General features: G+C 42.3%; 1 protein-coding gene across 1 annotated transcript in view; it reads left to right on the plus strand.

Moving 5' to 3' along the window:
• The window catches only part of ank2b (ankyrin 2b, neuronal), a 126,933-nt gene that overhangs the window by 91,473 nt on the left and 10,674 nt on the right, over window positions 1–24,786 (plus strand). Inside the window, exons 32-47 of the mRNA XM_038731151.1 lie at window positions 1,092–1,246; window positions 1,365–1,576; window positions 2,505–2,709; window positions 2,801–2,897; window positions 2,990–3,218; window positions 3,831–3,956; window positions 4,103–4,225; window positions 4,976–5,008; window positions 5,331–5,352; window positions 7,738–9,864; window positions 10,303–12,384; window positions 12,932–13,009; window positions 13,149–13,280; window positions 13,387–13,536; window positions 13,683–13,917; window positions 14,157–14,217. Coding sequence (XP_038587079.1) covers window positions 1,092–1,246; window positions 1,365–1,576; window positions 2,505–2,709; window positions 2,801–2,897; window positions 2,990–3,218; window positions 3,831–3,956; window positions 4,103–4,225; window positions 4,976–5,008; window positions 5,331–5,352; window positions 7,738–9,864; window positions 10,303–12,384; window positions 12,932–13,009; window positions 13,149–13,280; window positions 13,387–13,536; window positions 13,683–13,917; window positions 14,157–14,217 — 6,067 coding nt within the window. The remainder of the gene's footprint in view (window positions 1–1,091; window positions 1,247–1,364; window positions 1,577–2,504; window positions 2,710–2,800; window positions 2,898–2,989; window positions 3,219–3,830; window positions 3,957–4,102; window positions 4,226–4,975; window positions 5,009–5,330; window positions 5,353–7,737; window positions 9,865–10,302; window positions 12,385–12,931; window positions 13,010–13,148; window positions 13,281–13,386; window positions 13,537–13,682; window positions 13,918–14,156; window positions 14,218–24,786) is intronic.

Here is a 24,786-nt window from a genome sequence, read left to right on the forward strand (position 1 = left end):
TGCTTTTTCTTCAATCCTTCTTTTCTGCTTAGCCTTTTCAGTGTTGATGTTTTCATGCTTCCAGTATTAATAATAAATGTGTGTTAGAAGAACTTTTTTTTTTCTTCATTTACGTGTGAAATTTAAATGGTTGTGTGGCCTGTGAGTAGCTAGGGAACCAGGTGAAATTTGACTGCATGGTGTGGTTCTGTGGTAGGCTCTGTTTTCCTTCCTTTCATGTAAATAGCAAGCTGACCAACAGGCTAATTTCCCAAGTGTAAATCACAAATTGGGAATTTGGGGGGGGGTTATGTTTTTATTCATGAGTTAAAAAGCATAGCTTTCAAATAACATAATGTAATGTTTATTGTCAAAAATAGCAACAATAGAAAAAAACATTATTGTGCACTGTCAGGCCAGAGAACCCTCTAAATATCACATGCAAATATCCACAGTTATTCTGTAATAGCTGTGTTTGTCCAATGCTGGATTGTACTTGTAGCATGCTTCTTATATATGTGTTGTAGCTAGCTTTTTGTGATTATGCCTTATTGTGATCAGGTAAGTACTAAAATGACAGTTCACTACTTATACTAAATTAAGTATTAAATATAGTTGTTCTTCAAGGACTTTTTTCTCAAAAGGGGTAACTCATCCCCAAATCTTGACATGGATTACGGTGGTTACTATAGTAGAATAATAGTTACTATAATTTTCAAAGCAGAACTTCAGTCACCTTCTCAAACTATTCTTGCCACATAATCCGCTTCTTTGCTGTCTTTTAGTAAGTTCAGAACACTAATGCATATAGTAAAATGCACTGGCAAGAAAAAACATACAACTGCTGGGTGACTCAGATGCGGCAGCCTCAGTCAGGTTGCTTACATCATCCAGGACACATGTGTGACTACACTGACATGCTCATGATGGAAATCCAAGATCCAGACTTCATAGAATTGTGATTACATCCATAACTATTGTTTGAAGACAAAAACATTTCTATAAAAATGTTTGTAAAGACAGGAAAATCTAAAGTCTACACAGAAAAATAGTCTTGTCCCAAGTATGGCATATGGTATTTACTTACACGCACTACCCTTCTACCCCTCCAGTCCTGTGATTGTGGAAATCCCCCACTTTGCTGCCTTGCGGGGGAAAGAGAGGGAGCTGGTGATCCTGAGAAGTGAGACTGGAGAGAGCTGGAAGGAGCATCACTGTGAACACACCCAAGAGGAACTCAACCAGATACTCAACGGCATGGATGAGGGTCAGTCTCTTTGTGGTGTACCAGTAGACTGCACCACGAGTTGGGGAATGTATAAATGTATTTCTATATTTCTACATGTATGTCCCTGGCTCATGTACTTTTTTGCCCCCTCCTCCAGAGCTGGACACACCAGAGGAGCTAGAGAGGAAGCGCATTTGCCGTATCATCACTAGGGACTTCCCACAATACTTTGCGGTGGTGTCGCGCATCAAACAAGACAGTAATCTCATTGGTCCCGAAGGAGGCATCCTGAGCAGCACAGTTGTCCCCCAAGTACAAGCAGTTTTTCCTGAGGGGGCCCTCACCAAGAGGATCAGGGTCGGACTGCAGGTAATTTACAAAAGCATCAGTATAGTCTATGTCCCCCCTTCGCTATATACATGTACCTGTTTTGTTGTATTTGTCTTATACTTTTGCAGATTCCAGTAAGAATTTGATAAAAATGTTTTGAAGTTATACTCTTGGATGTCTACGATTAATCGTTTTCAAATCGAAATTGCGATTTGAAAGAACACGATTAGCTAATCGTGAAGACGGCGATTAAAATGTAGGTTAATTATACAGCGCATCTGTTTTAAACTTCTGTGTTTTAGCCTACACATTGTTAACGTGTTGTTAATTTGTCATTTTGTGTGCTTCAGCTACTGCAGGCTGTTACATATCCACATGGAGCATTTCAGAATAAGAGCGTTTTGCCTATCTGATTTTGCTTATTTGTTCAGTTGTCCTTGATTTTTGTGCTTCTGCTATGGTTAAGTCAGCTATGTAGTTAAATTGTTTATTTTTTTGGTCTGTTTTAACTGTGTTTATTGTTGATTTACGATCTGGATTATCTTGAAAATCGATTCTCTATGCCGTTCAGTGTCTGACTTCCTGCCTGGTTCATGTGCTCCGTGCTGCTTGACGCGGTAAATAGACTGGCAGTGAATATTGAACTTTAGCAGAACTTCAATTTAATAGTCGAAGATTTGATGGGCGGAGCCTGATTTGACTGTCAATCTCACAGTTGAAGCTTCGCAGCAACAAGGATCACACCATTTTGGCGATATCGGAGTGCTCAACGTCTGATTTTAAATAGAACTACCAGTTTTCTCCCAATAAGTTAAAATACTGCCTATTACAATATACATTTCAACGTTTAATGGTACAAATGAAAAAATGAGACAAGAAAATAGCTTTTAGGAAATGTTTATAAAGTGCGGAGCTAGCGTGTGTTAATAAATCATAAGGTCGCTGTATACTCTGTCTTCTCTCCCAGGCCCAGCCAGTCAGTATGGATGCAGTGAGGAAGATCCTGGGGAACAAGGCCATGTTCAGCCCCATCGTCACCCTGGAGCCCCGCAGGAGGAAGTTCCATAAACCCATCACCATGACCATCCCTGTCCCCAAAAGCAACTCCGACCCGGTCCTCAATGGATTTGGAGGGGACACCCCCACCTTGCGACTGCTCTGTAGTATCACCGGTTAGAGAGTGCACACAAATCTGTGAATAGACCAACCAGACACATTCTCACTCTCTAATATGTCAATCTTTGTGTTTGTGTCCATGTGCAGGTGGAACGACGCCTGCTCAGTGGGAGGACATAACAGGAACCACTCCGTTAACATTCATCAATGACTGTGTCTCCTTCACCACCAATGTGTCTGCCAGGTAACACAAAAAATAATAATTTGGGACTCGGATGCGGCAGACAACAAAGACCTAACCTCACTGGTTCTTTCCAACACCCTTCTGCTTTCTAGATTCTGGCTGATAGATTGTCGGCAAGTCCAGGAGTCTGTCAACTTCTCCACCCAGGTGTACCGAGAGATCATCTGTGTCCCTTACATGGCCAAGTTTGTCATCTTTGCCAAGACCCACGATCCCATTGAGGCCCGACTGCGCTGCTTCTGCATGACAGACGACAAGATCGACAAAACCCTGGAGCAGCAGGAGAACTTCACCGAGGTGGCCCGCAGCCGAGATGTAGAGGTGAGGAAGGAGAGTGGAGGAGGAATGTCTCACCAACCACAGAGGACCTAATACGATGCAATGTTTACATTTAGCTTGAGAACGTTTTGAGACTTAATTTCTGAGAAATGGGATATTGGGTGATGCAAGTTGCCTTCCTCGCTGTGTTTACCAGGACATAGAGCTAGGTAGCTGTGTTAGTGGATAGTTGTCCTAGATGAGGAATTATATTGACAACATAAGGGGGCCAAGGATTGGGGAACACAGTCAGACGGAGGGGAATGGAGCCATCTCAGACCACTACTGAAAAGGTTCTAAACCAGTATAAGGCAGTATCCCTGACACAAGACATTTTTCAACATATTTGCATGATAAGCTGTATCAGATGCTGAGGAAAGATTGGGCATGTTTTGGGTTATGACAGAAACGTCATTAACATTTCTCAATATAATGATTATTCACCACTTATAAATCACTTTTTCAAAAACGTTTGATTGACTTTTGGTTTTGTATGAAATGGGTGAACTACTGCATGAAGGTGAAAAGGGGAAACCACCTGGGGTTAAAACAAAAAAACTCTGGCAGTTGAGAGTCTGTTGGTTCTTGTACTAATCTGCCTGTTGTATTTCTCAGGTCCTGGAAGGCAAACCTATCTATGCAGACTGCTTTGGAAACCTTGTTCCCCTTACCAAAAGTGGCCAGCACCATCTCTTCAGCTTCTTTGCCTTCAAGGAGAACAGACTAGCACTCTTCATCAAAGTGAGCACTCTACTTTATGTGTTTATTTCACAAAGAAACATGCGCATCGTTTAAATGCAAGTGCAGCAAGAGAACTATAATTCTTTATATTGAATTTTCCTTATGAAGCGTTGACTGACTAATGCTGAACTGCTTGGCTGTTGCAGATCAGAGACAACACTCAGGAGCCGTGTGGCCGTCTGTCCTTTATGAAAGAACCCAGGAACTATAGATCACTCACCCAAAATGCCATATGCAACCTCAACATCACCCTGCCATCATACAGCAAGGTAAGGGCACTGCCTTTGTTTGGCTCAACAGAGGATGCTTTCTGTTGCACATCTTGTCAGTTCTAGTAAGTAAATCTGGCTGTTGTAATTTAACATGAAAAGCACTACAATAAAATACTGTAGCTGTTTGTAAACTGGATCATACTGCAATCCTGAGCCTATTTCCCTCTACTACTGTAATACGTGCTAATCTCCCACATATCAGTTACTACACTATTCCAAAACATAATGGCAATTATTTTTTAATTAATACTCTTCAGTATACATTCCTATTTCTTATATTCATGTTTGACATCATAAGCAGTGCGCTAATGCTATAAGCAGCCAACATTACTGCTTTATAGTGATGGTTGCTACTTTGCTGTGAAATCTGACTTAAACGGTGAGCCATCTTAATGGCTGTACTAGGCAACATTGTGGCCTATAATCAGATCAGAAGAATACCAAGTATATTGGATTTAAAATCCCAGAAGTCATGCAGTGTGATGGCTAATCTGGATAGCATGGCTCGTCTGTGATGCTTTAGTATGATTCAGGCTAACAAGATCTGAATCTGTTTTTTTTTTACTTCTAAAATCTCTGACTAATGTGGCTTTAAAGATCACTCTGGCTCTCCCTGAAATCACACTGACTGGTTGTCTTCGTTTCTATGGTAACCATACTTTTGCCCTTGTCCTTTTCTCCCTTTAATGTTGCTGTTGCTTCTATCTGTACATCTTTCTGCTTCTTGCTGCTTCTTGCTCCCAAAAGGAGTCCGATTCAGACCACGAGCAAGAGGAAGAGGTAAAAGCAGCCACCGCTCCCCATGTCTCTTCTACTAACTAGCTCTGCTGACCTATGCTGTCCACTGTCTTGTCACGAGGATAACATTATGGACATGTTCAAGTAGTCAGATGTTATATTTTAGATTTAATTTGTTTATTGTAGTAGTATTGTGTTTCGTCAGTGGCATAGCTCATTTTTGTTGTTGTGCTATGTGTGTCCTTTGTGTTCTTTTCCTGAGGTACTGTAGCAATTATAACGGTAGTAGTAACTTTAGGATATCTAGCATATACAGTACAGTGGATGAAACAAGACTAACTTTTCATATTTGTTTTTCTTTCAGACCAGCAGAATGCTAGAGAAATGTAAGACATTTTTTCCTATTTAATTTAATTTTATAACTAAAATAGTTTTAAAAAAAACTAAAAAAAAATAATGTCATGTCTGCATATCTTTATAAACCAAACTAATATGACAATAACATTGATATTGTATGGGTTGTTAGTCTAGTCTAGAGTGCAGAGGAATAACCACACTGATACACTGACACCACCATCTTAGCCCTTATCTTAATTGTAGACTATACATCTTATCAAAGCCCTTTAAGCTTCATGTTTTTTGTCTTGTCAAACAAACAAAAACCTCCCCATGTCAATGTTATGTCCTGGGGCTTTGTTCACTTTTTACTTTCCTTTTTTTCTGATTTGACACCTGCGTCAATGTCTCCAATTTAATGCTTTCCCCATCATAATTTGAGATTGGAAATATGGAGAAAGAGTTAGACACTGCCATCTACGTATTTACATGACAATTGAACTCATTCATACTGTGGTGATGTTTATGTGACAATGGCCCATAATTTTTTGTTGGCAAAAAAACAAACTGGCAATAGCGCCAGCACAGTCAAAATGCCATTTTTGTCTTCCTGATTTATTTATGCTTGTGCCTGTTTCATCATTTAGCGGCTCCTAACAAACCTGCTTGCTTGTGCAATTTGGCTACTTTGGCACAAAAGCGTTCTCATATTCACCTGCTCAGAAAAAAAGAACAAACATATTTGTGGCTTAGTGCATAATCAGTCCTCTGCAATATCAAACAACCTTTCATGTATTTTTATTTTTGCATCTTTCAGTTTGATATATCAAAATGCAACTTGTAATATCATTAAGCCAGACTCTGTACTGGTTAGGTCAATGAGAGACTCCAATAATGACATTCACAACTGCTTGTGGGAGGCTTCAATCCCCTACAGTTAGTTAAATAACTGTAGCCATCACATTGCAGCAAGAAAGGATTGAGAGCAGCTTTTAAAGGAGGTGATGTGGTTTGTCATCACTGAAGCACACCTGGACTCCACCTGCTGATACTGCTTTCATCTTCGTAATGAAGTTTGTGCCGTGCTGTGCTAGGGTTGTGCTAGCACCTCTGGTCACACACCAAGTGTCACACCAATGTGTGCTCAGAGTTCCTGAAACTGGGTACTGTGCAAGCACCCAGTTCCAGGAGATTAGATGCCAGAATATTAGTATTCCTCCACCTGTAGACCTTCTGAATCTTTCCCTTTCGATCCTCTGTGCCTTGCTCATTTAGTAATGTGAAAATTGAGCAATATATCAAGGCAAAATTCTTGTGTGTGAAACCCTCCATGACAGTAAACCTGTTTCTGATTCATGAAACATACATGGATGATATGTTATTGATTAGAATCCACGTATATGTTTTCAGGAGAAATTTAAAATAAAATACATGATACTGATACAGTATGTTGCATCAGTAGTTGTGTTAATAGATCAAGAACTCACCACATTACTGAATGAAGACATATTAATAAACAACTGTTTACTAATTAAATAGATAGCTAACAACTGTTAGCGTTCTGTTTAATTGTAGACTGAACTTTCCACGCTCTCTTTACCAGAACCTTTCCATCAGAACTCCCCTTGGCTTTGCATGGAAATAACTTGCCTTACATAAATGTGTATGCTTGTGCTTGTATGTCTGAATGATTATTTGTAATGTCTTGTTAATGAGAGTTAATTTGTTATTTTGTTGCTGTGCTGATTTTGGAATGTTCCCTCACAACACCATGTTCTTATGGTTTTGTGCACAGCGTTTTGTGCATGTTTAGTTAGCTAAGGCTGAATGGACAGCAAAGTGTCCATCATTAGATTCTGTTAAGTAAATTATCTGCTTTGTCTAGACTGAAAAGCATGGCAAATCATCATATGTTGTATAAGTTATCACTGGCTTTCTTTGATTGACGCTATTAGCATTCTGAGTTGTTTTCCAGGCATTTCGCCTGTGTCACATTGACATATATCATACATCCGATCAATCTTGAGATGTCTTGATGTTGTTTCTTTGTTTCCTTTGATGTTCCTTCTTCCATTGTACTCGCTGGTACCTAGTCTCATTTATATTTGGTATAGTTTTTAAAATGTATTTTAGTTTTGTTCTATAGTTTTGTCTTGTGAGTGTGAGTGCGCTGAGTGTATAAGCAAGTTATTTCCGGCTCATATCATTTCCCATCTGTATTATTTAGCCTTTACTTTACCACAGTTCCCCAGAGACATGAAAATATAAGCCAAATTCCTCTGAAACCCTGATGTAGAACCCATTGTGAATTTGTTGTCCTATGATCCCTGCAGTGTGTTCCAATCTTGTCCTGACCACATTCTCCAATGTCTGTCTCCTTTCATTTGAATTTTTGATTTTCTTTACTCCTTACTTGTTCTTCTTCCATATGGAAGATGAAGAGACGGAGACATCAGTCCTGAAATCTGAGCTGATTCGAGAACCAGACCTCCTATCCGACGTGTCAGAGATGAAGCAAGATTTGATCAAAATGACTGCCATCTTGACTGCAGACTCCACAGAGAAATCACCTTCCTTAGGAGGGTGTGGTCTAGAGAAAGGGACTGAGGATGTTTCTGGAGGGCCATTAGAAATAATGGAGAAGGACTTAGAGAAAGTCAAAGAGGACCTAGAGAAAGTCAGCGAGATACTGAGGAGTGGAACATATGAGGGTGAGGCAGCAGAGGAGGCAGCAAAAGCAGCTAGAATGGCTGAAGAGTGGGTTCTCCTCTCAGACAGTGAGATTCAGGAGGCCAAAAAGATGGCAGCTTTAGAAATTCAAGAGCCTATCTTACGTGAAAGTAGAGCTAACAGAGGGGCTCCCAGACCCAAAGCCATAAAGGACAGTGGTGACCTTAAAGAATACCTCCTGGATGCACCAGTAAGCTCCAAAATAAAAGCTAAAAAAGAGCCAGCTGTCCAAGAAAGATTCACTGATGTTGTACTACGCAAAAGTTCAAAACCAACCTCTGCAACCAAAGTTCATGACAAAACAGCTGCTGGTGAAGTTAAAAAGCCAGTCAGAAAGAAGGGGAAAGACCAGGTGCAGGCGGAGGAATCAACAGAGACAGGTGCACTTTTAAGTGTGCCCACAGCCCCTGCCCCAGCATCACCTGTGTCCCCAGTGGTTGAAGAAACTCCAATTGGGTCAATAAAGGACAAAGTCAAAGCCTTACAACAAAAAGTAGAGGCAGAGCAAAAGAGCAAAAAGGTCACTGGAAGCAAGCCTTCACAATTGCCTATTATGAGCAAACCTTCTCCAAAAGCCAAAGAAAGCCCTAAATCCAAACAGGTCCCACCTAAATCCCCCAAAGCTGAATCTGAAAAGCTTGAGGAGACCATGTCAGTTAAAGAGTTGATGCAAGCATTCCAAACAGGGCAGGACCCCTCAAAGAGAAAGTCTGGGCTATTTGAGCTCAAAACATCCACTACATCAAAATCAGAGAAAACTGTCCAATCAAAGTCCATGACCAAGGCAGTAACCTCACGTGTCTCTCAAGAACAAGAAGTGTCTTTGGATTCCAAACCTTGCAAGAAAGAGACTACTCCGCAAGATAGAGAGAAAGAAACCAAGTCAGTCGCTGCCGCCCATTCAGAGCTAACTGAAACTGTGGACTTTGGAAACGGTGACCTTGATGATAGCTCTGACAGCTTAAAACATGAGGGTGTGGCGGACTCACTAAGTGCCAGTTCTGGAGATGGAACCCCTCATCTGAGCTCTGAGGACAGTTACAAACATGAGGCTCTAGCAACTCCAGGCACAAGCCCAGAAAGTCTGTGTCCTTCTCCCAAAACTGGACAGCAGACCTCTACAACTTCGGCAATAACTGTCACAACAGTCAAAATAGAAAGTAAAGCCACTGAGAAGTCTGGAGACTCTGGTGTAGAGACCACTGGTGACCAGCTCTCTACAGAATTGACCCTCCCTGTCTTTTCCAGCGAGGCTGCAGATGACCACACTACAAGTGAGTCCATATCTGTTAAGAGGAGCGAGTCTAAGCCATCTAAACCTCAAAAGCTAATAAAGAGAGTTTCAGAAACTGTAGAAACTTTTCTTAGCGATGACGAGAGCCCTGATCGTCAGCTAGCTTTGTCTTTAGTTGGTTCTCCAGCCTCTAGATCCTCTTCTCAGCGTCATGAAGGCTTAGAGCTGCCTTTAAAACAGGACTCAGATGCTCTCAGCCCATTAGCTGATGACTCTTTGACAATAAGCCACAGAGACTCTCTAGAGGGTAGTCCTCTCATGGAAGAGAACTCCTCCGATAAGTCCCCAGACTCTATTGAACCTAGCCCAACCAAGGAATCGCCCCCTCATGACTCCTTAGAGAGCAGCCCTGTAGAGCAAAAAAACCACCCATCCTTCCCATCAGCTAAAGGTGCACCCAGTAAATCCTCTAGCCATCCAGAGTCCTCCAAAGCTACAGAATTTTCCCAAGATGCTTTGCGTGGTAGGCTGCTTCGAGACCATGACGCTAGTGCTGATGATGACAGTTGTGAGCAGACATCTCAGATGACAAGTTCTGGTAAGAGTCCCCTCTCCCCTGATACTCCTAGTTCTGAAGAGGTAAGTTATGAGGTAAACCCCAAACCCCCTGACCATACATTCCTGTCTGTTCCATCCAAACCGGCTGTCATCCCTGAAGACCCAGAAGAAGAGGATACATCAGACAGCTATGAAGCTAAGAGAAAAATCACTCCAGAGGAGGAGATGTTTAAGATGGCAGCCAAAATAAAAACATTTGATGAAATGGAACAAGACGAAAGGAGCAAAAAGAACTCTAGAAAAGATTGGTTTTCCTCAGCAGATGCCAAAGTAGGGGATGACAGCTATGAAACATTAGAGCCCACAAGTCAGAAGCTTTCGCAAAGTGAATGTGGGCTCAATAGACCCGCTGAAGATTCAAAGGTAGCTCTTTTTGTTGATCTTCATATTAAAGTACAACCTCCCTCTCCTTTTTCAGCAGGTTTGCATGACGGATCGCACAGCAAAGAGGGCAAGAAAACAACAACAACAACAACAACAACAACAGCCAGTGTAACTTCAGAGGGACCTCACTCTGTCTCAGACCAGCACCATTCAAAATACAAACTGGAAACTACACAGGAACAAAGAGCCGAGCCATCTGCTAGAGCTAATAACAACAGTACTGCCAAAAAGGCTGCTGTAACACCGAACGCTGAAAACAGGACTGATGAGCAAAAGGAGGAGAGCTTAAGGAAGTCAAAAGAAAGTGAAGGAGATGATAATGGTGCTCAAGAGTTAGGTGTTAGCAATCTGACTGGTACGCTAAAACAAGGTAGCAATGTAACAGATGAAGTAAAAGGAGATCAAAAAGGGCATACAGGTGCACCAGAGGCTGGACTCAGTGCAACTGCTGCCACAGGTCAAACAAAGGAAATGTTCAAACCGGAGGTCTGTATCTATGACGACACAGAGGAGGATGATGAGGCACTGGAACCTCCCAGAACTGAGTCAAAAGGTGTCACTGCAAGGGTAGACACTGACTCATGGTCTGCCATGCGGGAGGATGATGCCACTTTTGCAGCTCGTGTCAAAGAGGAGGAACAGAAGATACTAAATTTGGTGGTGGACCGTCAGTCTCTGCAAGCAACTCCAGACACAACACCTGGTAGAACACCGACAGAAGAGAGCACTCCTACCAGTGAGCCCAACCCTTTTTTATTCCAAGAAGGGAAGCTCTTTGAGATGACCCGAAGTGGTGCTATTGACATGACTAAGAGGAGCTATGAGGAAGAGGGGGGTGGCTTTGCCTTTTTCCAGATAGGTGAACAGCCTTTAGAGGAGCTTCTCTTAGAAGAGGCCAGAGAGGAAGTCATGAGGTCGGCAGAAGAACCTGAAGTCGGCCTCAATCTAACACTGGAGGTTAAAACTGAAGAGACTGAGAAATCAAAAGAAACAACTGATTCTCAGCTTCAGTCCTCACCTGAAGGTGATCAGCCAGCCTCTAAAGCTGATGCCTCCAAATCTAAAATCCCTAAAATGGGCATTTCAGCTTCAGCCAAACCTACAAAGAAAGATCAGACTTCACCTGAAGGTCTAGAAACTAAAACTGACAAAAATGTAAATGAAGGATGCTTAGATTTAGACACAAGTTCCCCTGACCAAATGATAACGAATGTACAGACAGCAGAAACTACAGTCACTAGATCAGTTTACTCTGAGCAGGGCCAAGAGTCCTCTGATTCTTCTCCAGAGGAACCACAGTCAGTGATAGAAGCACCCAAACCAACAGGCAAGTCCAAACAAAGTGCTTCCAGTAGTGTTAAAAAGACTCCGGTCAAAACACAAGCTAAGTCTGCTCCTCAAGGTCGGGGTAAATCCACAATTGCCTCTCCATCTCATGCAACCTCCTCCTCAAACACTCTTAAAAAAGAGGCCTCCTTCACTTCTGAGTCTAAATCTAGAATTCCCATCAAGGCTAGTACTCTCAAGCCTGATTCTACTGTCAAACGTGCTGAATCTACCCAAAACAAAAAGCTTAATGTCCCTGTAAAAAAGGATACAAGGAGAAAATCTGAGACAGACGCAGGTCCTTCTGTGGAAGTCAAAACCAAGACACCATCTTCCAAAGCCAAGAGCTTCTGTGAGGGGGAGTCTACCAGGACATCTGGTAAAAAAGAACAGGGTCGCCCCTTGAGTGCTGAGGCAGCAAAATCTAAAAGCTTCCAGTCCAGATTGCCAGTCCGAGGCAAAAGTGGGCAGTCGCCTCATTCATCTACACCCACTAAAGAGAAAAGTGAGCCATGCAAACAGTCCATTGAGTTCTTCGAAGAGATAAGTGATGAAGCAGCAAAACTTGTGGCAAGGTTAGCACAGGCAGAGACAGACAAAGAACAAGAGGCTGATGCCGCCAACTCAGACGATGAGAGCAGTCTCATTGATCCATCAATCATAGAAAGAGAAACTTTCCCTGAGATGCAGTTCCCTCCCTCAGGAGACGTCTTTCCCATTAGACCACTGTGGGACGACCCTGTTGAGACACAGATGCAGCGAATCCCCGATGATAAAGTCCAAAGTCAAGGTATCCCCCCAGTTTAAGGGGCTATTCTCTATCTCTTGTGCCTCATTAGTACACTGTAGCTGTAAAGGTGCTGCCTCTCTGTCTCTTGTTGTTAAGTCCCATTGTAGTAGAAGAATCCATGTGGCTGTGTATTTGTGTTCGTAAAGACGTTTCTCTTTCCTTGTATGTCTGCTGAAAATCTCAAGATTGACTTAAAGGCTTTATGGAACTCGTGAAAACAACTTAGTGACTCAAATGTTTGAAATTAAAGAGTAAATCATTATTTCAACACCTACATGTAATGTCAATAATTTTAATAATGATTCAAATGTACATTTGTTTATCATAGCGTCACTACATTTTTAATCAACCATTCTTCACCAGCACATTATGCGCTTGTTTTAGATTACAATTCGGTAATTTGCTATCATGATTTAACCAGACAAACTGTCAAAGTGCTACAAGAAGAAGAAAGCCAGTGATGATTTTTGAAACCGTTTGTGAATGTGACTTGATTTGGTATACCTTGTGGCTCTGACCGCTCATGGCTGTCTGGTGGTATTTACAGTAGATCCACAGGATGAAGCAGAAAGAAAAGAGCAACGGTTGGCCATTATAGCTGACCATTTGGGCTTCAGCTGGACAGGTGAGTCACACCTTGGTAGCAGTGATTAAGCTTTCAAACTAAATATATATATTATTACTTAATGTTTGCCAGGCTCTCAAGAAACATCATTTCAAATGTATCTTCATCATAATCATTATTTTATCTTCTTTTTCTTCAGAGCTGGCACGAGAACTGGACTTCAGTGAGGAAAGGATCAACCTGATAAGGATTGAAAACCCCAACTCACTTCAAGACCAAAGCCACGCTCTTTTGCAACTCTGGGCAGAGAGGGAGGGAAAACATGCCACAGGTTTGTGAAAAGGAGGATTCATATTTCTCAGAATGATTACTTAAGTACAAAGTAAAAGCATTTATTCAAATTTAAAGTTGAGTTGAAGTTTTTTGTGTGTCACCAGAAACAAGCCTGATCAAAAGACTGACTAAGATCAACCGAATGGACATTGTTCACCTCATTGAAACTAAGATAAACAAGTCCACTCAGGAGGAGACATCATCACATACCTATGCAGAAATAGAGCAGACCATAGCACTGGATCATAGTGAAGGTACACAGACCAGTGTTAACTTAAAACAGATTCATGATTTGGTTGTTGTTATTTCTAAGTAGAAAGTTCTGATCGATTGTTTTCCTATAAAACTAAGTAAATAAAGTTATTTAAACTAACCTCATTCGGTATGCCTCCACTGTCAGGTTTCTCTGCCCTTCATGAAGACATCGACAGCCCCAGGTCAGGCAGGCGTACAGATGCTACACGTAGGAGTCCAGGCTCAGGACAAGAGGTACCCATGGTGTCAGCAGAGGACCTGTCTTCCAGTTTGTCATCACTTCATGAGACAATGGGACGATCAGACACAGGTTCCACTGCAACAGGCCTTCTTAAAAATTCCCAGAAAGAGAAACTACAAAAAGAGATGAAGACGGCATAGTAAGTTATGCAGAAAGTTATATTTTTTTATTATTTACACAAACATGGACACATGTTGCACTGTACATTGGAAGAAGTGAATTACTTTGGATTGCAGGCTAGATAGCTAATTTCATCGACGCAAAGATTTTTTAGATTTTAGTTGGACTTAAATCCATACTGTGTGGTCATTACATTACATGACTTAATATTCATATTCTTTTATTATTGATATGCCATCCAATTCTGTTTTTTCACAGTTCATCACAACGAGTATATGAGGAACTGACAGACACGGTACACACAGGCAATTTTAAACAAGTAAGTCCTTTCTTCACATTGTACCGCACCTCTCCCTTCAACCTCCGAGCCCATGTGATAGACCCTGTGTACAAAGGGGGACCCAAGTTAGATGCCCAGATTACCCCCCCTCCTTGCCCCACTGTTGAACCATGTGATGATGAGGGTGCTGTTGGATATGAAGGGGCAGAGGGGGGAGAGGAGTGGAGCTTGGAGTGTCTACAAACCACCTATTCTGAAAATGATTATCATTTGTCACCGTTGCCTTGGCGAGAGTCATCCAATAGCTCTCGAACTGGTGTATGCGAGAGTCGGCCATTGTCTATGACCGATTTTGGAGATAGTTTGATTGAATGTGATCAAGCCGAGCAAGACTTCAGCAAACTGTCTATGGAACTTACGGAAACCAATGAGGTATCTGAAAAGATTTGCTTTTCACAACCAGCAAGTGAACAACGGATTCAGCCTACTGTTATCCCTCCTTCTGGTTCTGGTAATGCAATGACAGACTCCACATCCAAGACCAAACAAATGGCAAAAGAACACATGGATGAAGTTTCACGTCGACTCTATAAAGTCCTGTATGGTTATGATGTTGACCTTATGGATTCAGATAGTGAGGATTCGTCTGTGGTCCCTATGAATGAACACCCTGAAGACACAATTCAAGCTGGAGTCGGGAAAAATAACATTAAGGGAGCCGCTAGACGCACAAACATTGATGAAGATATTTCAAACTCTGTGCTTGAGAGTGATTTTGACCAGGCCTCAATTTCAGATGACCTTGATGTCAGATCCGTACATGTTGTGAATCAAACCCAGGTTACTGCCACTCAGACATTAGCGTGTCCCTCTGATGTCAGTTGTCCCATTCCAGGTTTTATTTCTTCAAAGGCAGAACTCATGAGCTCTTCAAGCTTTATTCAGCTGTCACATGACTCAACTTGTGAGAAGATTGATGTTGTAGTCTCTGTAGAGTCTGCACCTGAGATCGAAGTATCCAGATATAGATCCTCTTTTCCAGAATCCACTTCTGAAACTATTTGTGAACTTCATAGTTTAGTTCATGATAGATCAACTTCACCTATATGTGTCACTGATACAGCATTACTTCTGACAGAGAGTCAGGCCTCATCACCTGAATCAGTGTCATCAGTAAATGAGCTGAATTTTCTTGCACCAGATTCTCCAGTACCTCAGTTTAGGCCTTTGTCTCCCCTACCACCTCTTGTTTTTCCATGGGAAACTGGTGATGTTGGGGCTTCTGTCCAGGGGCAACAATTACTGAGTGCGCCAGGAGGAACTTTAATGCTGTTAACACCAGAAGCAGAGGAAAGACCATTAACGCCAATGGTTTCAAACAAAAGACCATTTGGAAGGCCAGTATCACTAGGCAGTGATTATAGTTGTGAGAGATCCATCTCACCTCAATCATTAACTTTTGACATAGAAGAAAGAGCATCATCACCTGAGTCTGTCATTTTAGAAACCATGCAATGGTTTTTTACCTCCTCTGAGCATGTGACTCTGTCTCCTGATTTCCAGGAGATGAGACCATCATCTCCTGAATCCATCAGTGCTCATTGTCAGCTCCCAGAGTCTTTTACAACTTGTCAAGATAGAGCTTCATCACGGCAGTCAGTGTCATCAGATATGGAATTTGAAACAGTGTTCTCAACCCTTTTTGAAGACAGGCCAACATCCCCAGAATCTATAGCATCTGTTAACGAATATAAAGCACTGTCACCGGATTCACCTATAGCTGAATTCAGTCACAACTTGCCTGATGCTGCTTTTGTAGTGGTAGGGGAGAGGTTCACTTCACCTGAATCATTATGCTCAGATGTGGTACATGGCTCCATGTCTCCAGTATCATTTTACCAGGAAGAAAGAGCCTCATCACCTGCATCTGGAGATGAATCGGAATCTGTCTTACCTGTTTTTGGACATAGATCACCCTTAAGTGAATGTGCAGAGGTAGCGTGTGATTCCATACCTGCTGAACATAGAACAAAATTAGTACCTGATACCGAGGAAAAACTACCAATACCAGTGGAATCTGTATCTGAGTATGTTGATGATTGGGTTGCTGTATCTTTGTCTGTTAATGCAGGAAGGCCACTTTCAGCAGAGTCAGTGCCTGATGACAGACCACAGTCTCCAGAGTTAGCTATGTTAGACATTAGAGCACTCTCTCCTGAACTAGAAACATTCACTGAGTCAACAGATTCTCCCATACCACAATATATGCCATCTGTGCACCCTGCTGTTACTATAAATGACCATTCATCATCACCAGAATCTGTCTTGTCAGATCCAGAATATGAGGCCATGTCATTGCTGTCATATTTTGAGAGTAGGCCGTTATCTCCAGATTCTAGTGGTTCTGTAAGTGATTATGGGTCGTTGCCTAATCCTGCCCATAATCTCATAACTGACAGGACCAAATCTGCTAGAAAGATGAAAGATAAAACATCTAAGAAATCAGTGAAAGTTACAAAATCTATGAAACAATCATCTGAGTTTATAACAACAACATATGAAGAGACACACTTATCTGCTAAAGTTCTGTCACCTCCTTTGTCTTCAGAAACTGCATCTAGTGATCTACCGTTGTCATTGGGATTTGATACAAATATCCCAGAAGATCAGCAGCTACCTGGAGGGTATCACATACCTTTATCTTTAAGAAAACCAGCCTGCTGTTTAGCCTATGATGCAGAATGTCGGAAACTCGTCTCTCAAATTCATGACCCACAGTATGTAGGAGTGTTTCCGTTTTCTGGAGCAAGCACAGAGTCTTATCAGACAAAGTCAGATGTAACAGACGAAGATGAAGACGAAGGTGACGCTTTGCAATTAGAAAATTACCAAAGATCACTTTCATCAGATTCTGAAGCAGAATATTGGCCGATGTCACCACAGTCACTGTTGGTGCTGGACGCACTCAGACCAGATTCCTCCCACTCAGGGGGATCTGTAGATAGTCAGAGAGCTTTAACACCAGATTCCCCTCTTCCTCAGTACTTTGCCTCTTTCTCTGTTGACTCTCTAGTTTATCACAGATTAGAGTCAACAGAGTCAGTGTTGTCAGATCTGGATCTGGAGACTGATTCAAACCTGTCATTTATTTTTGAGGACAGACCAGAATCACCTGATTCAGCAGCATCTATAAACACAGGCAGGGCACTATCACCTGACTCAGCTATTTCTGAGTTTAGACTGTCTTTACCTGAATCAGTTGTAATTGCTAAATTGGATCGGGCTTCTGATCTAGAATGTGTGTCTGTTTCAGATTCCATTGATAAAAACAGACAACTTTCACCTGAGCTGTCAATTCCTGTGCTTGGACAGGCCTCTCCAGAATTTGCTGTTGGGAGCACTCTGGAAACATCCCCTTCACCTGTTTCAGTTTGTTCAGATTTAGAATATGGGGCTATTTCTGTGTCACAATTGTCTCGTGAAGTGAGACCATCCTCGCCTGATTCAGTAGCTTCTGGAGATGGCTACAGAGGTGACTCACCAATACCAGAATTCAAAACAGGGCTGACTGAATCAATTTCATTTATTGCTCACGGATCATCTTCTCCTGAGTCAGTGTTTTCTGATGTTGAATACACACAGTCAAGTGCAGACATAAGTATTTGTGAACAGAGACCTGACTCACCAGAATCACAAGTTTCGGAGACCACGGAGAGACCATTGGATGGTAGTAGTAAAACATTGCCTCTCAAGCCAATACGGGTGCCAGTATATAGACTTGTTTATGATGCTGAACTTTGGAAGCTAATTTCTCAAATACGTGATCCTCACTATGTAGGGGAGACTTTTTGCAGTAAAACCGGTGTTTTCGAGTATGCTGGAACAAGAATAGAGTATGTTCTGGAGGATTCAGATATGAAAGAGGGAGAGTTAAAGGATGGTGTGAAGTTGGACATTGCATGTTCACCTGGTGCAGATGTTCTACAAGCAGTACAAACAAAGACTGAGGGAGGAGATAGACCAGTGTCAGAGTCAGAATACAAACCTTCACCAGAGGTAGTACTTTCAGATTTCAAATATGGCTTTTCACCTTCAGAGGCCTGTGCAGACCAAACAGCAGACTCACCTGAATCAGTTGTTTCCATGCTTGAAGAAAGCCAGTTAGCTGCTGGTGCAACATTTAGAGCAAACCACTTGATATGTCAACTATATGACCCCCATTATGTAGGAGAAGCCTTTGTAAGCAAAGCTGAAATGTTTGAATATGTGGAGACTAGTAAAGAGTACTTTCCCCTTGATTCAGATGCAGAAGAGACATGTAGGCCAATGTCAGATGACAACTCATTGGATGGGGATAGACCTTTGTGTCAAGATCCACCCATTCGACAATTTTCTACTGAGTCAAGGTTGTCATCTCCTGAATCAGAAGTCTCACTGAGTAAACATGGGCCCCTCTCTCCTGACTCACCAGTGCCTGACTTTAGGATGGAGTTAGAGGACTCTGTTGCTTTAGTTGGTGGTTACAGATCATGCTCGCCTGAATCAGGTGCCTCCGATCTCTGGGATTCATCAGGATCTTTTTCTTCACAATTTGGCATTCAAGACAGAGCAGATTCTCCCGATTCTGCGACATCAGAAATTAATGAGAGGCCACGCTCACCAGAATCAGTGACAGAATATAGGCCTCTGTCACCTCATTCACTGATGATAACAACAGAATTAAGAACATTATCTCCTGATTCAACATTATCAGTTAATGAGTTTAGGACTTTATCAGCAGATTCTCCTCTACCACAGTTTAGGCAATATATGGAATCAGCCGTGCATGGGAGATCCTTCACACCCGATTCTGAAAATGAACTCAGGGCACTTTCACCTGATTCACCCATACCTGAATTGAGACATGCTTTAACTATTTCAGCTGCTGAATACAAATCTACATCACCTGAGTCTGTTTGTTATTCAAATATAGAGCATAAAGATGGGCCATTTGCATCAGTATCCAATGATCGTAGACCTCTATCACCTGATTCAGTAGCATCCGGTGATGAATGCTGGGCCCTTTCACCAGATTCACCTTTACCTCAATACATAGCAAGAGGAGTCGAACGTTTCCCATCGTTTGTTGGTTTTAGGTCAGCTTCTCCTGAATCAGCTACATCAGATGTTGAGTGTTTGTTTGATTCCCAATCTATGACTGAAGATAGACCAGATTCTCCTGAGTCATTAGATCTAGAAGTTGAAAAGAGACCTCTGTCACTTGATTCTGAATCAGAGTGTAGGCCTTTCTCACCCTCATCACTCATGTTAATATCAAATTTCAGATCATCTTCTCCTGAATCAACTGGTTCTCTGAATAAATTTAGCACTCTTTCATCAGACTCCCCTATTCCAGAGTTTAGACAGCTGCTACAAGAGTCCTTAAGCACACACATGGAATATAGGTCCTCTTCGCCGGAGTCAGTGTTGTCAGATTTGGAAGTGGAAATGAAATTACGTTTCTCTAAGTTATCAGAGGACCGACCTTCATCTCCCGAGTCGCTTGCATCAGTCAGTAAATACAGAAGACTGTCCCCTGATTCTCCTATACTTGAGTTCAGACCTGCTTTGCCAGTTCCAAATGCTGGTGTTAATACTAACAGGTCATTATCACCAGAATCAGTGGCATCAGATGTAGAACTTGCTCCACTAATGTCTCAGCTGTTTGAAGTCGATGGGAGGGCAGATTCTCCACAATCAATTTCGTCTTTCTATGAATACCATTGTTTGTCTCCTGACTCTCCAGTACCTCAATACACTCATACTGAACCTCCTATGGTGACAGTAACATATAGATCCACATCACCTGGGTCAGAATGTTCAGATGAGGATTTGGAGACTGATTTGTGTATTCCTTGGCTTTTTGAGGACAGAGCAGCATCTCCTGGTTCAACTGCATCCAAAGATGAATTTAGACCTCTTTCGCCAGACTCACCCATTCCTGAATTTACACAGGCTCTACAAGAGTCCTTCATATCACATATGGACTTAAGGTCCACTTCACCTGAGTCAGTGTTGTCAGATTTGGACGTGGAAATTGAGTTATCTTTCCCAATGATCATAGAGGACCGACGTTCATCTTCTGCGTCCTGTGCATCTCTGAGTATACACAGAGGACTTTCTCCTGATTCCCCTGTGCCTGACTTCAGACAGGCTTTGCTAGATACATATCCTGAGTTTAATGCTTGCAGATCATTGTCGCCTGAATCAGAGGCTTCAGAAATAGAATATGCGCCTTTGAATTCACAGATGTTTGAATTTGAGGACAGAGCAGAATCCCGTCAATCAGGGGTGTCCTACTCTGATCTTAGATGTTTGTCTCCTGACTCTCCTCTACCCCTGTACACTATCAGTGCACCCACTATTTTAGGAGTGAGATACAGATCCACATCACCTGGGTCAGAATATTCAGATGAGGATTTGGAGACTGATTTGTGTATTCCTTGGCTTTTTGAGGACAGAGCAGCATCTCCTGGTTCAGCTGCATCCAAAGATGAAGATCTTTCGCCAGACTCACCCATTCCTGAATTTACACAGGCTCTACAAGAGTCCCCTGTATCACATATGGACTTAAGGTCCACTTCACCTGAGTCAGTGTTGTCAGATTTGGACGTGGAAATTGAGTTACCTTTCCCAATGATCATAGAGGGCCGACGTTCATCTTCTGCGTCCTGTGCATCTCTGAGTATACACAGAGGACTTTCTCCTGATTCCCCTGTGCCTGACCTCAGACAGGCTTTGCTAGATACATATCCTGAGTTTAATGCTTGCAGATCATTGTCTCCTGAATCAGAGGATTCAGAAATAGAATATGCGCCTTTGATTTCACAGATGTTTGAATTTGAGGACAGAGCAGAATCCCGTCAATCAGGGGTGTCCTACTCTGATCTTAGATGTTTGTCTCCTGACTCTCCTCTACCCCTGTACTCTATCAGTGCACCCACTATCTTAGGAGTAACACATAGATCCACATCACCTGGGTCAGAATATTCAGATGAGGATTTGGAGACTGATTTGTGTATTCCTTGGCTTTTTGAGGACAGAGCAGCATCTCCTGGTTCAGCTGCATCCAAAGATGAATTTAGACCTCTTTCGCCAGACTCACCCATTCCTGAATTTACACAGGCTCTACAAGAGTCCCCTGTATCACATATGGACTTAAGGTCCACTTCACCTGAGTCAGTGTTGTCAGATTTGGACGTGGAAATTGAGTTATCTTTCCCAATGATCATAGAGGACCGACGTTCATCTTCTGCGTCCTGTGCATCTCTGAGTATACACAGAGGACTTACTCCTGATTCCCCTGTGCCTGACTTCAGACAGGCTTTGCTAGATACATATCCTGAGTTTAATGCTTGCAGATCATTGTCGCCTGAATCAGAGGCTTCAGAAATAGAATATGCGCCTTTGAATTCACAGATGTTTGAATTTGAGGACAGAGCAGAATCCCATCAATCAGGGGTGTCCTACTCTGATCTTAGATGTTTGTCTCCTGACTCTCCTCTACCCCTGTACTCTATCAGTGCACCCACTATTTTAGGAGTGAGATACAGATCCACATCACCTGAGTCAGAATATTCAGATGAGGATTTGGAGACTGATTTGTGTATTCCTTGGCTTTTTGAGGACAGAGCAGCATCTCCTGGTTCAACTGCATCCAAAGATGAAGGTCTTTCGCCAGACTCATCCATTCCTGAATTTACACAGGCTCTACAAGAGTCCTTCATATCACATATGGATTTAAGGTCCACTTCACCTGAGTCAGTGTTGTCAGATTTGGACATGGAAATTGAGTTATCTTTCCCAATGATCATAGAGGACCGACGTTCATCTTCTGCGTCCTGTGCATCTCTGAGTATACACAGAGGACTTTCTCCTGATTCCCCTGTGCCTGACTTCAGACAGGCTTTGCTAGATACATATCCTGAGTTTAATGCTTGCAGATCATTGTCGCCTGAATCAGAGGCTTCAGAAATAGAATATGCGCCTTTGAATTCACAGATGTTTGAATTTGAGGACAGAGCAGAATCCCGTCAATCAGGGGTGTCCTACTCTGATCTTAGATGTTTGTCTCCTGACTCTCCTCTACCCCTGTACTCTATCAGTGCACCCACTATTTTAGGAGTGAGATACAGATCCTCATCACCTGGGTCAGAATGTTCAGATGAGGATTTGGAGACTGATTTGTGTATTCCTTGGCTTTTTGAGGACAGAGCAGCATCTCCTGGTTCAGCTGCATCCAAAGATGAATTTAGACCTCTTTCGCCAGACTCACCCATTCCTGAATTTACACAGGCTCTACAAGAGTCCCCTGTATCACATATGGACTTAAGGTCCACTTCACCTGAGTCAGTGTTGTCAGATTTGGACATGGAAATTGAGTTATCTTTCCCAATGATCATAGAGGACCGACGTTCATCTTCTGCGTCCTGTGCATCTCTGAGTATACACAGAGGACTTTCTCCTGATTCCCCTGTGCCTGACCTCAGACAGGCTTTGCTAGATACATATCCTGAGTTTAATGCTTGCAGATCATTGTCTCCTGAATCAGAGGCTTCAGAAATAGAATATGCGCCTTTGATTTCACAGATGTTTGAATTTGAGGACAGAGCAGAATCCCGTCAATCAGGGGTGTCTGACTCTGATCTTAGATGTTTGTCTCCTGACTCTCCTCTACCCCTGTACACTATCAGTGCACCCACTATCTTAGGAGTAACACATAGATCCACATCACCTGGGTCAGAATATTCAGATGAGGATTTGGAGACTGATTTGTGTATTCCTTGGCTTTTTGAGGACAGAGCAGCATCTCCTGGTTCAGCTGCATCCAAAGATGAATTTAGACCTCTTTCGCCAGACTCACCCATTCCTGAATTTACACAGGCTCTACAAGAGTCCCCTGTATCACATATGGACTTGAGGTCCACTTCACCTGAGTCAGTGTTGTCTGATATGGATGTGGAAATTGAGTTATCTTTCCCAATGATCATAGAGGACCGACGTTCATCTCTTGAGTCCTTAGCATCTCTGAGTATACACAGAGGACTTTCTCCTGATTCTCCAGTACAGGACTTTATGCAGCCAATATTTGGAATCCCTGATACTGTCTTTGGACATAGGTCAGCATCTCCCGAATCAACATGTTCTGATATAGAATACATTGTTATAAGCCTAGGATCACTAGTTTATGGCAATAGACCCCCTTCACCTGGCTCAGGAACATCTGGAGATGAATACCAGGGTCTGTCACCAGATTCACCCATACCTGAATACACACCAGCAAAGTCTGGACATGTTATTGTGAATCCCGGGTATAGATCATCCTCCCCTGAATCCATTGAATCAGATATTGAGTATGCTTTAAGTGATCTTTTGATGGCCATGAATTATGATGGTGAGGATAGACCATCTTCTCCTGAATCAGTGGGACCGGAAGTACAAGAGAGACCATTTTCAGTTGAATCCATAAACGAGTACAAACCTCTGTCACCTGCGGCATTGATGTTACTTGGAAACATCCGATCAGTATCTCCAGAATCTACTCAGTCACTTGATGAACACAAGAGGTTGTCTCCAGACTCACCTCTTCCTTGGTTTACACAAAACGTTCTTGAGACTACGACAGCAGAAACATACTATGGGTTTTCCTCGCCAGAATCAATATTGTCAGAAATGGAATATTGTTTTGCTCCATGTGACATAGAACTCACTGACATGAGTTCACTATCACCACAGTCAGAGAGATCAGATGATGAATGTAAACCCCTGCCCCCTGATTCACCAATACCGGATTTTACAAAGACATTTGTAGAAAATGTCATGACTGTGAGAGACATATCACCCACTGTATTTTCAGATTCAGATGATTTGTCACAAACTTCAGACCCGTTTTGTACAGAAGAGAGGTCAGCATCACCAGAGTCTATTAAATCAGATAGAGAGGAATTACTGTTAGCACCCAAATCATCAATAACTGAATTAAAAGTCCCAGCTGGCAATGAAGCAACCCTTGATAGCACTGTGTTATCAACAACAGTGGCACCTACCTCACTTGAGGAATCAGCCGTCACAGTAGCTGAGTACAATCTCATTTATGATGCAGAGCTATGGAAGCTGATTTCTCAAGTACGTGATCCTCAGTATGCGGGAGAAACTTTCAGCAGTAAAACAGGGTTCATGCAATTTATTGGCAGCACAATAGAATATGAAATGAGTGTTCCAGATTATGAACAAGATAATAAAGGAAAAGATAAAAATGAGCAAGATGCCACTGCCACAGTACCATCAGTGTCACCTCCACCAATGATTGAATACATTTCGTCTTCAGGAACAGCTCCATACAGACAGGCTAAGTACACATTTGAAATACCTGTCTGTGAGACACAAACAGGGTCTGATGATGATTGGGTAGTTGTATCAGTATCAGACGCAGAAGATGATGATCTATGCTATTCACCAGAATCCTTGATAGACTACAGACCCACGTCCCCTGATTCAGTCATGGTGAGAGAAGCGAGAGCCTCATCTCCAGAATCTGTATCATCAGTCAATCAGTTTAGACCACTCTCA

The sequence above is a fragment of the Micropterus salmoides genome, unplaced genomic scaffold (genome assembly GCF_014851395.1).
Source record: "Micropterus salmoides isolate LMB-PRFRI ecotype aquatic unplaced genomic scaffold, ASM1485139v1 Ms_hic_scaffold_2, whole genome shotgun sequence".
NCBI classification, from domain to species: Eukaryota; Metazoa; Chordata; class Actinopteri; order Centrarchiformes; family Centrarchidae; genus Micropterus; species Micropterus salmoides.